Genomic DNA, 14,310 nt, shown 5'->3' with positions numbered 1-14,310 from the left:
TAGTGCTGAGTGGAAGTGAGCACACGGCTGTGCAGCCCGGTGCCTGGATGCCGGTGGATGTGGTGATCGCTCCTCCGCTGTGGACAGACATGCACGAGAGCGAGATGAAGCTAAAGATGCGAGTGCGGCGCATCAAGGACGGACGTGACCTCCGAGGTGGGTGAGAGCATGAGAGGAATGCATGTGATGGATTGAAGAAGTGAGGGAGTGAGTTATAGTATAGTATAGTGACTGATTGTGCAAGAGCTGGTGAGTGAGTGAACGAGTGAGCGAGTGAGTGAGTGAGTGAGTGAGTGAGTGAGTGAGTGAGTGAGTGAGTGAGCGAGTGAGCGAGTGAGTGAGTGAGTGAGTGAGCGAGTGAGCGAGTGAGTGAGTGAGTGAGTGAGTGAGTGAGTGAGTGAGTGAGTGAGTGAGTGAGTGAGTGAGTGAGCGAGTGAGTGAGTGAGTGAGTGAGCGAGTGAGTGAGTGAGTGAGTGAGTGAGAGAATAAGGAAGAATAAGGAACTTCATGAGGAAGTTTAGGTGTAAGTGAAAGAGGAAAAGGGAGTTAATGGGTGAGCATGTTAATGAGTGAGTGCATGAGCGAAGGAGAGAGGAAGTTCAAGTTTGAGCGAGCAGGTGAGTTTGTGAGGAAGTTGATGATGTTTAGGTGAGTGAGTGAGTGAGTGAGTGAGTGAGTGAGTGAGTGAGTGAGTGAGTGAGTGAGTGAGTGAGTAAGGAAGTTGATGATGTTCAAGTGGCTAAGTGAGTGAGACTGAGAGAGTGAGCAAATGAGTGAGTGACTAAGGAAGTTGAAGTTCAAGTGGCTAAGTGAGTGAGTGAGTGAGTGAGTGAGTGAGTGAGTGAGTGAGTGAGTGAAGAAGGAAGTAGTGAAGTTAAAGTGAGCGACTGAGTGAGTGACTGAGAAAGTAAGAATGTTAGTGAGGGATTTATACAGTGAGTGAGTGAGTGAGTGAGTGAGTGAGTGAGTGAGTGAGTGAGTGAGTGAGTGAGTGAGTGAGTGAGTGACTAAGGAAGTTGAAGTTCAAGTGGCTAAGTGAGTGAGTGAGTGAGTGAGTGAGTGAGTGAGTGAGTGAGTGAGTGAGTGAGTGAGTGAGTGAGTGAGTGAGTGAAGAAGGAAGTAGTGAAGTTAAAGTGAGCGACTGAGTGAGTGACTGAGAAAGTAAGAATGTTAGTGAGGGATTTATACAGTGAGTGAGTGAGTGAGTGAGTGAGTGAGTGAGTGAGTGAGTGAGTGAGTGAGTGAGTGAGTGAGTGAGTGAGTGAAGAAGGAAGTAGTGAAGTTAAAGTGAGCGACTGAGTGAGTGACTGAGAAAGTAATAATGTTAGTGAGGGATTTATACAGTGAGTGAGTGAGTGAGTGAGTGAGTGAGTGAGTGAGTGAGTGAGTGAGTGAGTGAGTGAGTGAGTGAGTGAGTGAGTGAGAGAGTGAGTGAGTGAATAAGGAGGTTAGTGAGGAAGTTAAAGTGAGTGAGTTAGTGAGTAAGTGCTTGATTAGTGGGTGACTTACTGTATCATTGAGCAAGTGAGTGGATGAGTCATTAAGTGGAGTTATTTAGTAAGTGGATTTGTTGCTTGATTCATCCATAACTGTGTGTAATTAGCATCTCCGAACACACACACACACACACACACACACACACACACACACACACACACACACACACACACACACACAATATTAAATAGGCAACAAACACCTAACTCTTAGAAAAAGCAGATTGTGTCTATGTATCACATTTACTCCCACTTGAATGAGAGCACGAAAGCCTCTTAGTCTCTCTTAACTCTAACAAGTGTTCGAGAGGGATTAACCTGCTAATACTGACGCTAAGCTAGCACAATTTTAATCCAGTGTGTATATACACTTATCTCCACATGCAGAGTCTGCTCATATTAGTAGTCTGGAAATACGACTTTACGTAATAACCCTCACTCTGCTCTTTCGACCATAATAAAACCATTATTTGGATTAAATATAAGTGGCCGTGGCACTAATACACAGATAATTCAGTTAATTAATAACAGGAATTGTGTCTCTGGTGCTTTAAGTGCAATATCGGCATCTCGGAGGTTGACATAGAGGTTTGGACAGTGCATGAGCTTCTCTTCTCTTTTTCCCATTATATATGACATTTATTAAGATGCGGAATGATAAAGGAAAGCAGTGGTTAATTAGATACAGTGACATAGTGGAAGGCTAGTGATTCCTGACATGGCACGTCTATACTTCTGTCATTCTATCGCTCAGAATGTGTCTTTACTTGCCTGAGCTGGCATGTCACCCCCACCACCATGAGCATTTTTAGCTCAGGGTTGTTGTAAGCATGCACATTAGCTGCTAAGCAAAGACGTAAATACTACTGCTCTGTATTTAACACAACCCCCTCAACCCCCACTCTCTGCAACACACACACACACAAATATATGATACACAAAGTCAGGACGAGAAGGGCAAGTGCTTGAGATACTGTATATCCATTTCCATATCTATGGGCACCCCCTTGACCTCCCCCCACCTCCCCTCACACACCTCTATTTCAACCAATTCTATTTGATTTCTATGTTTTATTTACTTTTATTATTATCAGGTGTGAAAAATTACGAGAGACGATGTTTGATTTTGAGCTAAAATATATAACAGGGAAGAGCAAAGAACTGCCATAGCCTACGTAGGGAACACTGGGGATGTGGAGATATCACTAAGTCAGTTCAGATCGATTAATGTGGGAAATCAGCTCTAAAAAAAGGAATAGCAATACAGCAATGCAGAGGGAGTGTGCTGAAGGTCAAAGCTATTTTATTTCTTCGATTTTTAAAAAAATATATATTTCAGTATTGACAAAAAATAATAAAACAATTGTTTATAAACCGATTTTATTAGACTAAAAAATATTTGAAATATATTATTAAATATTTAAATGTTTTAGGTAAATGAAGTTTTTTTGATAAAGCTTGGTATTTTATAGTACTTTGTAAATATGTATTATTATTATTATTATTATTATTATTATTATTATTATTATTATTATTATTATTATTGTTATTATTATTAGAGGAGAAAGGCCAGAGAAAATGCAACAACCACAACAACAACAACAACAACAACAACAACAACAACAACAACAACAATAATAATAATAATAATAATAATAATAATAATAATATTAATAATATTTACAAAGTACTATAAAATAATAAACAATTTATATAATATACATTTTTATAAAATAATAAATTCTATGCACTGAAGCTCAAAACAAGGAGTATAAGATAAATATATATTCAAAATAATTGCAACAGCTATATGTCTATATATCTATCAGTTAATTTTGAAAAAACAAATGTGCTATTTCATGAGGGATTAAAACAGTAAAGTCCTTGAATAGTTGCGTAGATTAAATCTGATGTAAATTCAAGAAAAAAAGCTAGGTCAAAGTGTGACAGTAAAACGTGTAGGCCAGTGTATAAAATTAGAGATGATAAAGGAGGGCACACCTGCAACAGCTCCATGACTGACATTGGCTGATAAAATGTGACACACTTCCAGCTAAGATAAATAGCTCCTATCATGTGTTCAGAGTTTTCTAAGTGGGTGCTCACACACCACAAATGGGACGAAATTTATCTCAGGCAGTGTGTCAAGAAAAAAAGCAGCGGCTCCTGATTACTTGTAAACGATGATGCATTATCATCTGGAATATTGTCTAAAATACGATTAAAGCAAGCTTTGGAAGTTCTGCCTTCTTCTCCTTCTGTTCTGTGCTGACATCGACGATACGCAGTCTTGTCTACTCTAATCGAGTTAAAGTTTATTTCTTTATTTTGTCTCTGTTTTTATTTGTCTCAGCTTTACAGTATATGTTAAGCTTTGTTTCATGCCTAAAGGAATCGCATGTAAATGTAAAGTTAGCATGCTAGTCCTGCAATGGTAAAACCAGGTGCTAGCCAAAACTGGTTGGGTGCAATTTGTGTGTGTGTGTGTGTGTGTGTGTGTGTGTGTGTGTGTGTGTGTGTGTGTGTGTGTGTGTGTGTGTGTGTGTGTGTGTGTGTGTGTGTGTTGTGCACAGCAACTCAGAGACAGCCCGCTGGCCACCCATGTGTTGAGCAATGATGTCATACTGCTTGGCAGTTGCCTTTAATAATCAGAAACAGAAAGGCCTTGAGCTGAGCTTTTAAAGGGCCAGACACACAGCTGGAATAATGGGTCAAGACTCTTCCACCTTACCTCAATTTACATACTTCCTTCCAGGCATCCTGTCTGCCAGTAGGTAAGTCAAGGTGACTCGTCAAGGTGTTTCACACTCATCCACGTAGCTTCATCGGTTCCAGTCGTGCACTGGTCAGTATATTTTCTAAGGAAGATGAAGGCTGTTTGGATGATTTGATTACACCTGAGTTCCACCCTGACTTAGTGGTAGTTGATATTTTAGATGATCCAGATCTGAACTAAAACATCTCAACGGTATTCATACATTTTTTAGCTCACCAAGCACTACGGCCTGTGGGGCGAGTCGTTCTCCAAATCAGGTAGCCAATCAGAATTTCCACTAGTCAATGAATAGAAGAGCAAACTTTTTCAAATCTGCCATACCAAATAAAAGTAGTACCAAAGAATTTAGTTTCAATATCAATTTATTTTTAGCTTGTCAGCTTGTTAACTCAGTCGGAAAAGTCGGAAAAGAAAGGCAAATAAATGAATGAATGAATGAATGAATGAATGATTGAATGAATGAATGAATGAATGAATGAATGAATAAATAAACAAATAAACAAACAAATAAATAAATAAATAAATAAATAAATAAATGTTGGGGTCAAATGACAGCAAATGCAGGTCTCAAATTCTCAAAAAAATTGTTATACAGTAAAATGCCATGCTTTTGCATTTTGAACCTGGTTGGAGCCTCAGACACATATTTCCATTCATTTTCATGTTGAAATTTCATTCCCTGAACTAAAATATTACTAATAGACTTAATAAACGATACTATTACATTTAAAGGACGAGAAGAAAACGAAGCCAGTTTAATTAAGCCAGTTTATTCGTTTAAAAACCAATCAATTGCCAATACAACTAAATGAATTTTCTTGTTTATTTCTTTAAGACTTTCCAGTACAATGAGAACGGTTTGTTCTTGGAAAACCTGCCCTTGTTATCAAAGCACAGTGCTTTTTTTCAAACACACTTTCACCTTTACACCGACTTGATTTTTTTTGCAGCAGCGTGCGAACGTCTCAGCTGAAGATTGAGCAGCTTTGTGTGTGGTGACTGACGTTTGCTTAACACTCAGGCGATCTGTGACAGGACCTGTCATGACGGCATGCTTGAGTCACGGCCATGAGGCTGATTACACCTTTTGAAACTAGTCTCTGTGATTTGACTCGCTCGTTATCTTTATTGCAGTGCGGCCTTGCTGAGTGATGTCATGTGAAACATTGCAGAAAGCAGAGAAAACTAAAAAGAATTACCTTTGATTAGGTAAAAAATACATAGCTGGTGATGTGTAAAGACAACGATTCAGCGAAGACATAGAATCGCTAAAGAAAGCGGTGAATGAAAATGTGAGGAGCGATATCAGGCTTCAGCTTGTTCTTGTTTTCTCCCCCAGTCACATGTATCTGCTTACTAAACCTTACCTCATGCACATGAGCTCATCGTTCCTTTCATGCTTAATTGCTCCCTTGTCCTACTGCTTCTGTCTTTCTCTTTCTTTTCAGCCTTTGTTTCATTATCCAGTCACTGTTTAAACACCTTCCCACCCAGCCGGACTCATAAGCCTGTATCTGTGTGGGCTTGTTTAGCACGAGTGTGTGTGTGTGTGTGTGTGTGTTTGAGCTTGTACATATGTCTGCAAGTGTGAAATGAATGATCAAGAACCAGGCTGAAGCTTTTAACCTGAGTTGATGCTGTCATTACGATTGCTTGCCAGCCTTACTTGGAAATTCACCTAACATTTTCCAGATTTTGCAAGATTCCCAAACAGCACTGATAATTAAACAGTTTTACTAACATCTTCTTGTTTTCCATCCATTTATCGTCCTTATTTCCTTACAGCCTAAATAAGGACATCAGAGATTTTGAATGTGCACATTAGCTCAGTGCTAATTTGGTGCCATGTTTAGATGTGATGTAATGCGTCTCTTAAGAAAGCGTGGAGGCCGAACAGGCTTTATTAGTGCTGCAAGATCCAAAAATACACCAATGTAGGTTGTGAAATTGACTGGCTCTAGGCGGATCATTGGTGTCCAAGTGCACTCCACACATGGACTCTTGTATTTGGAGTGTTTAAAGTTGTTAACCTTTTCGTTTTGTGTTGCACATCAGAATAGTTTGGATGCATAACACTTATCCATGCAAGTGCCCGTGTATATATGTGTGTGTGTGTGAGTGTGTGTTAGGGAGCATGCCCTTGGCCCATGGTTGGGTGGTATGTTTTTGTGGTTCACTTCATTCCCACAGTGTGATGCTGGACTCTGAGAGGAGATGAGATCATGCAGGAAGCAAAAGAGCAAGAGAGCAGGGAACCAGACACTGACACTGTATTTGGTCTCTTAAAGGGCCAGAGGTCTAATTTCACCGGTCCCATCAGATTCCTTCTTCTTCACTGTAAAAAATTATTCTTGTGCTATTTCTCATACTACAGTCTAATGCTGACTACAAAGTGATTTTGAATTATTGCTAAAGCTTGAATGTTGACATTCAGGCACCTCGCTCAAGAGCCAAGTTAACTTAAAAGAATGTAGCCTCTCATTCTCTATGGAGGTTCCGACTACGGGTCTGTTAGTCTACTTAGCGTCTCCTTGGACTAGCAGGATGCGGAAGCTCGGGCTGTGCGTGTGGAGCCGATGTGGAGCTCTCGTTTCATTTTGTGCGTTCGGATGTTAGGAAAGCCCCTCCATTGTTACCGTACAACAATAATGTGGTGTCTACTTTGGCCTACCAGTACAAGTACACAATTTGTATTCCTGATTTTAGAACGGATAATGTTTTTGTCAATTTATTTCAAGCCACGTTTTTTTCTCTTTATTTCTCTTTCAGGAGGCTTCGCAGCCTTCTCTTCATGCTTCCCGGATGTGTGTGAGAGCAAACCACCACCTTATCTTCCCCTCAGTCTGTCTCAGCCATGCCTGCCCGTGGCTAACCTGGGGCCGACACGGATACTGCCTCACCTCTATCTGGGCTCACAGAAAGATGTCCTTAATAAGGTAAGATATGGAATAAAACTCAACATGCATTGCGTGTTGTTTATATTATTAGAAGACATTCTCACCATGTTATTCTCCTGACACAACTCAGTGTGCCCTCACTGTATCCCTGAATGCCTGTCAACTATTTTTCTCCTTCCTGTATTTCTTTCAACTTCCTTTTTGTTTTGCACTCTCAGTTTTATTGCCTATTGTTGGAACCTGTTTATATTTTCAGTTCATAAGACACAGTTACAATGCATCAAGTAAGCTACAATCTTAACAAGGGCTGGTTTTACATGGAACCTCAAACGGTTCTAATACTTCTTTCATATATGGCATATCTAATATAATTTGATTTAATATACTATATGAACTTATACTGTATGTTATTCATAAACATTTTAAAACATCTCACAGCGTTACCTATGTATAGATAGAATTCCAAAAACTAATGGCACTGATGTCATCTTACACATTCTTATAATTAAATTAAAGTATAGAAGGTTTTATATATAGAACCACAAGGAAACTCTATTTTTAGAGTGTAGATCAATCAATATACTCAAATAGCTAGAAATTAGATACTACGCTTCTTCGTCTACTGTTACAGAAAACGCACGCAGACTCTCAATCATTTTCAATCCAAACCTTTGAATGGCTGATCTAGCAATTTGTGCAATTGGCTTTTTTTGTGATTCCTAAGTTTCTGTTTAAATCTGTTCTATCTAAAGATCCCTAAACCATAGAGCACATATCAAAGGCATGATTAACATATTAGCATTACCCTTGAGAGCATTCACTAAATTTCAGGGATTTCGTTACCAGGCCGTAAAGTGGGCGTGTTTCCGGAGGTCTTGGAAAAACGCCCACTTTAAAAAAAAAAACAGCATACTACGAAGGACAAAACAGTCATACAGGTAGATTTATTTTAGAAAACATATAAACAACCAAAAAACTATGGTTAGGGTTAGGGTTAGGGTTAGGGTTAGGCCATGCCTACTTGATGACGCAATATCTGTTACGCTGTTCTGAAATCCCTGGAAATAAGTGCCTGCCTAACCTCGAGGGCATTTTTGCTCAATTTGCAAATAATTTTATCATTGTGAATATTCTGTTATTGCCATGTGTAAGAACCTTTGCACGAATTTTACTTATGGTTAAAGGAAATGCCATCAACCATCAAAACAAGTGTTTGTAGCTGACATCTCTAGCAAAGTATTTTGTCTTGGCATTCCTTCATTGTGTATCATATCATAGAGCGAAAGAGATAAGAAACGTTTGCGGAGTATGATCCAAGATAATCGTGTCGGTTCTGATTTTCCATACAGTCTTACATTTTTTCCCTCAGGAAATGTGCTGCTATGTAGAACTGATGTCAAGATCTGGTTGTTTAAACAGGAACTGATGACACAGAATGGGATCACGTACGTCCTGAATGCCAGCAACACCTGTCCAAAGCCAGACTTTATCAGCGAGAACCACTTCCTGCGCATTCCCATCAACGATAGCTACTGTGAAAAGCTGCTCCCTTGGCTGGAAAAAACCAACAAATTCATCGGTAAGAATTATTCTATATAGTATATTACTATATGGTTTGCTGATGTCGTACAGATCGTCAGGTTTGAAGGAGTCTACCCAAAATAACTCAACATTTCTGCATACTGTAGAGAGAAAGGTTAGGATTATGGCAGACCAATTCAAGCAGCACTTTCTGAGCGGTCTGACTGCTCAGTGTCAGCACTTGAGTTGGGCTGAAACCATAAACCTAGTGCTGTAATAGCATTTCTGGTTTGGACTGCATTTCCTTATTTTTTTTCTTCCTTTTCTTGTCCAGACAAAGCTAAAGTGTCAAATTGTAGAGTCATCGTCCACTGTCTAGCTGGAATTTCGCGATCTGCAACCATTGCCATTGCTTACATCATGAAAACCATGGGATTGTCATCGGATGATGCCTACAGGTAAATAAGTATGTAATGTCTGGTTGTGTCACTTATGTCATGAGTCATGTTTATTCAGTGCTTACTCACCAAATGACTGAGCAAACCTGCAGACTATTTGACTGTGGATAATTGACTAGTTCCGGAGTGTTTTTGCTGGAAAAGTTTCCGAGTCAGTTATTTTTAAGCAATAAGAAAAAATACATGGTTAAAGGTGACTCAAAGACTCATGAAAAGAGACCTGAAAGTAAACTACAAATCACGTTTTTCTTTCTTTCCCTAGGTTTGTGAAAGATCGCCGGCCATCTATATCTCCTAATTTCAACTTCCTCGGGCAACTCCTGGAGTTTGAGAGAGACTTAAAGCTGAAGATGCCCTTAAACTGCAACCCTCTGAGGTCAACGACTCAAAATCCTGAGGTGACCGAGGTCAACATAGAAACTGTCATACAGAGCAAAGAGAAAAAACATTCTCATGAAAGAATGCAAGAAACTACAGTATTAAATGTTAAGCCACCATCACCTACCTCACTTCGAAAAGATCTCAGCAGCCTTCATCTCTCCGCAGACCAAATTCTCCACAACAACCGGCTCAAATGTTCCTTTCAGCTCGACATCAAATCTGTCTATTCATCAAACCAGCATCTCCGAACCTCTTCAAATGCCTTGAAAACAGACTCAGAAACCATGCCCAAGCTTTTCAAGCTTGACAGTCCAAAAAGCACCAGCAATATGTGTTTGCATTCTCCATGCCTAGAAACCCCAAGGAGCCCCAAGCCGGAGTTGCGGCGATCATCAGTAAGAGAATCTACACCAAAAGACAATGGCACATTCGAGAGGTTATCGACCACAACTTTGTCTCTAAACCTCAACTTGAATCGGCAAGATCCAGTTGTTCAGGATCCTGTTCATAATGCCAACGTCAAGTCGTCTTCATTCCTCAGCTTGCCCCTGACCTCATCTTCCGTTTGGACCAAGCACAGAGGAATGACTCAAGCCACGACGCCTGGCACACCCACTGAAGATCACCCGTGGTTCTTCAACTCAGATCTGGACTCTTCAGGGATGGGTTCTGGGAGCTCTGTGAGATTTGTAAGTCCTCCCAGCAAGGCTGTGATGCAAGTGGAGACACAGTTCAAACGCAGAAGCTGCCAGATGGAGTTCGAAGAGAGCGTCAGCACTACAAGAAGCAGTGAGGACTTTGGAAAGCTCGGGAAGCAGTCTAGCTTCTCAGGCAGTATGGAGATCATTAAGGTGTTATGACAGAGAGCCTAAACTTGCATATGTCAACCTTTCTGACATTGAGAAAGAGGACAGATAATTTATTACAGAGATTTGTTTGCAAAAATCTGTACAGAGACAACAAAAGAGGAGAATCTCAATAAGGTCTCGCTGCATGCATCCATTAGTGTGCATGTGCACATTAGCCCATGCATTATGTTCTCCAAAAGACAGTAGAATTGAGCTCCTGAGCTCACCCTATTGTTATGATAGAAATGATGGATGCTATAAACCATAAGCCAAAGAGTTAATATACCTGAGGTGCCCTTCAGTCGAAGGATTATTTGTGTTACAGCATGGCTATTAGCAATACAAATGACTGGACTATTTTCATAGCGCTGGTTCATTTATGACCCAGAACGAGGTTGAGGTAAACGATTTGCTGTATTATATTTAGGCATAGTTGGAAAAAGACCTTTAATATTGTCGGCCGAGTTACCAACCAACTGCCTCTGTGATTTAATATTAGTTTGTGAAAGTAGTCTGCATGTGTGTAGCAGAGATGAAGCCTCGGCTGTACTACTGTGCACTGGGCATGCTCAGAAAAGACTGGCTACCTGCAGACAGACAAGCTGCATCCTAGCAGTACAAAGCTTTATGTATCCAGAAGTTCTTGCATATGTATGTATATATAAATATTTGCATCAATTTCAATGGAGTATTTAATGTTTCGTGCATTGTTGTTTTAACTTATTGTATCGGTTTCATTCTGGTAATGAGCAATAATATAATATTTGAAGACTTCTTCTTTGTCTCTGTTTGATTTATTGATGTTACTCTTAGGGATTTTTAGCATATCTTGATTTTTAGCCAAGGTCCAATGCCTGGAACAACATACAGTATAACCAAATCAACACGAGCGATCGATATGTATCTGTTCTAGACTATAGTGCATACAAATATTTCTGTAATGACACCATACAGGAAATAGGATGCAAAATATTTCAGGCAAAAAATGGTATACGTATTCGATTGTACCCGGGTGTTCTTAGCATTTCCTTACCATATACTGTATCTCTATTTGTGCTTTTAGCATACCTTTACTTAGCTTTTAACAAACCTGAAATAGTCTAGTTTCGAGTTGTTTAAACAGAAGGTAAATTCACATGACAGCAATAATGAAAATATTGATATGTAAGAGAAAACTGCCTCTTGGTAGTTCAGCCTTTTGGATACTCATTTGTTTACAATTTTAGAAATTAACACTAAACTACCAAATGGTGTAATACCGAGATGAACAGCAGGGCTCTGTATTATAACGTGATATACTCAAATAAGTTCCAGAGATGGCCGGCGGTTTTCGGCCAACTCCGTACCCCTAGTACGGAGGTCACAATGTCCACTACAGTGCAAGTTTAAAGCACTTGTCCTTGGGTATCGACTGTCTAAGTGCCTTATTTTAGTGTTTTTTGTGCTCTGTCACACTCACACCAGGCCAGAAAGGGCTCTAAATTAGTTTATTAGTTCAATCAGGCATGTTAAGGCAAGTAAAACCTTATGAACAGTGAGGCTTGTGAATGAAATTGAAAAGTCTTTTGCTGAATATCAACAACATTATTTATGTTCATTTTTATGTTATAACATGTAAGTGTTTGTGATTCAATGTACAGATACAAGCTTTCACTCGTCTGCTAGCACCAGTGTAGCTACAGTAGGGCCAGATGTGTAGGTCGTGTTTCTACTTAAATAATCATCTTTCATGCAGTTATATAATCAACCGATCATGCGTCACTAGAATAATGCACTAAATCATGCAGATACAGGTCAATATCTATATCTGTATATCGCTCTACAGTATCTACACAGAGAAAGAGAGGTTTTCTTTTGTTCTTTAATGGACTAAGTTGTCTCTCTCTTCCTTTTTTTAATATGGCATCATCTGGCCAGAGCAGTAAAACCACTGACACTTCATCAGACACACCCTTATCCAGAGTGACTTACATTTTATTTCATTTATTTATACAACTGAGCAATTGAGGGTTAAAAGCCTTCCTCAGGGACCCAACAGTGGTAGCTTGGTGGACCTGGGATTCAAACTCATGACCTTCTGATCAGTAATCCAACACCTTAGCCACTAGTCTACAACAACTCTTACAAACATAGTGGGCAGGTTCCCCCATAAGTCCCTCCACTATAAGTAAGGTGGAGATTACTTATTACTGTATTAAACATGAATGTGAACCAAACACATCATGTTTCATTTTAAAATAACCCACAATGATGTATAAGATTCTCCAGACAGGATCACAGGATAACCTTCTGTTCCAAGAACAGAACATAAAAGATGTGATGAGGCTGCTTTTAGTGTTTATACCCCCACACCGTCGAAGGTTGGTCCACCAGACATACAGCTTCAGTTTGCAATTATAAAACAGCTTTTAAAAGGTATTTTAATTTCTCTTGGTTTGTTTCTTTTCAAGTGGACTTTTCCGGATCTGCTCCATATTAAATAAGCCAAATTTTACCCAAAATAGCACATTGCTAAAAATGAATGTCAATTGTAATAACACCCTTATCTATTAATAATAAACCAAGTTTATAAAACACTGTACACTAAAAGGCAGCTTGAGCTGTTTTTACTTGATTACTATAATATTATTATTATTATTATTATTATTATTATTATTATTATTTGAGTCTTTCCTAACCATCCATTGTACTCTAGTTTACTCTCCGATCCAAAGACATTTGTTGTAGTATGATTGCCATCTCTACATTGTCCATATTGTGTGAATGTGTGTGATTGTGTCTTGTCGTGTTTTGGCACCCCGTCCAGTGTGTCCCCTACCTTGCGCCCCGATTCCACTGTCCAGGTTCTCAGTGAACCCGTGTACGATAAGAGGATCTGAAAATGGATGGACAGATAACAGAATATTGAGTACTGAAAGTACAATAAAAAAGGAACAAACTGCCAAACGTACACTACATGTGTCTAATTTTCTGACTCATAAGTACCTCTTAATTTCTGTTCTCAAGCAATTGTTATTTAGTACATGTAAATACAAACCACTCATTCACTGTGGGACTTATTTCTGGCATTGCTGACTTCCCTGTATACTGATGCTGACTGCACATTTAACAAACATTAGAACAATACCCAACCGGCTCCTAGCAGGCTGACTCAGCTCCAGCCAGCAATAGATTAGCGCATGAGAGTTAATTGCTATTAACCATCTGCTACTGTTGCGATCAACATCTAAATCTAATTGTGAAGAAGCGATATATTTGTTGCAGTAAGTGTTAAAGTCCAGTGTGTTGTAGCGCAGACACAAAGATTTAGAGTGGATGGTTATGGACTTTCCGTTCTGTGCTCGGGAAAGATGTACAGTAGATTATTACAGTGGGTTTATTATTCTATACCAATGGGGTCCCTGAAGCATAGCCAGAGGTACATTACACTGCAGTTTTAGAAAAAAAAAATAATAATAAATTAAAAAAGGTTATATATGCTATATTTATGATTAAGGGCATTAGTGCAAATCAATTTATTTTACAGTCAAAGGCTTAAAAAGTTTTAAAACCACTCGTTCTTTATATTAGGTGTGTGTGTGTGAGAGAGTTTATGGGTGTGTTGATTGACCTGTAGAATTGAATGGAAACCTCTGTGCTAATAAGCTGATGGGTTTACAAGGTTCGTGTGTGTGTGTGCACCAAGTGCACCTCGTAACATACACACACATACTAATTTCAGCCCTGGGAAATTTACAGCCATCACCATCAGACTGAAATCTATGAGCACTAATTGTATGTTATATGCCAGATTCCTTGTTTCGTTGTAATCAGCGAGGAGACATAATGCATGAGTATGAACGTCGTAACTCAAATTTGGTCGTTCGCGTGCTGGCATCAGTTGCCTAATGTACGCATTAGGTCATAATGGCGTCATGCTTACAAACTGGTATA

The 14,310-nt window shown here is 39.4% G+C and overlaps 1 protein-coding gene across 3 annotated transcripts in view; it reads left to right on the top strand.

The window, feature by feature from the left end:
* The window catches only part of dusp8b (dual specificity phosphatase 8b), an 11,343-nt gene extending 192 nt beyond the window's left edge, over positions 1 to 11,151 (top strand). Inside the window, exons 1-5 of one of the 3 annotated variants that reach the window (XM_027173995.2) lie at positions 1 to 156; positions 7,042 to 7,208; positions 8,589 to 8,748; positions 9,025 to 9,148; positions 9,411 to 11,151. The exon at positions 1 to 156 is cut by the window's left edge and continues 192 nt beyond it. In XM_027173995.2, coding sequence (XP_027029796.1) covers positions 48 to 156; positions 7,042 to 7,208; positions 8,589 to 8,748; positions 9,025 to 9,148; positions 9,411 to 10,389 — 1,539 coding nt within the window. In that variant the 5' untranslated portion in view covers positions 1 to 47 and the 3' untranslated portion in view covers positions 10,390 to 11,151. Of the gene's footprint in view, positions 157 to 6,587; positions 6,952 to 7,041; positions 7,209 to 8,538; positions 8,749 to 9,024; positions 9,149 to 9,410 lie in introns of those variants that run through there. The other 2 variants (XM_027174076.2, XM_027174142.2) reach the window with 2 other exon arrangements.
* The last annotated feature ends 3,159 nt before the right edge of the window (positions 11,152 to 14,310 follow it).

Source organism: Tachysurus fulvidraco, chromosome 13 (assembly GCF_022655615.1).
Source record: "Tachysurus fulvidraco isolate hzauxx_2018 chromosome 13, HZAU_PFXX_2.0, whole genome shotgun sequence".
Lineage (NCBI taxonomy): Eukaryota > Metazoa > Chordata > Actinopteri > Siluriformes > Bagridae > Tachysurus > Tachysurus fulvidraco.
This window is presented reverse-complemented; position numbering and strand designations above follow the sequence as displayed.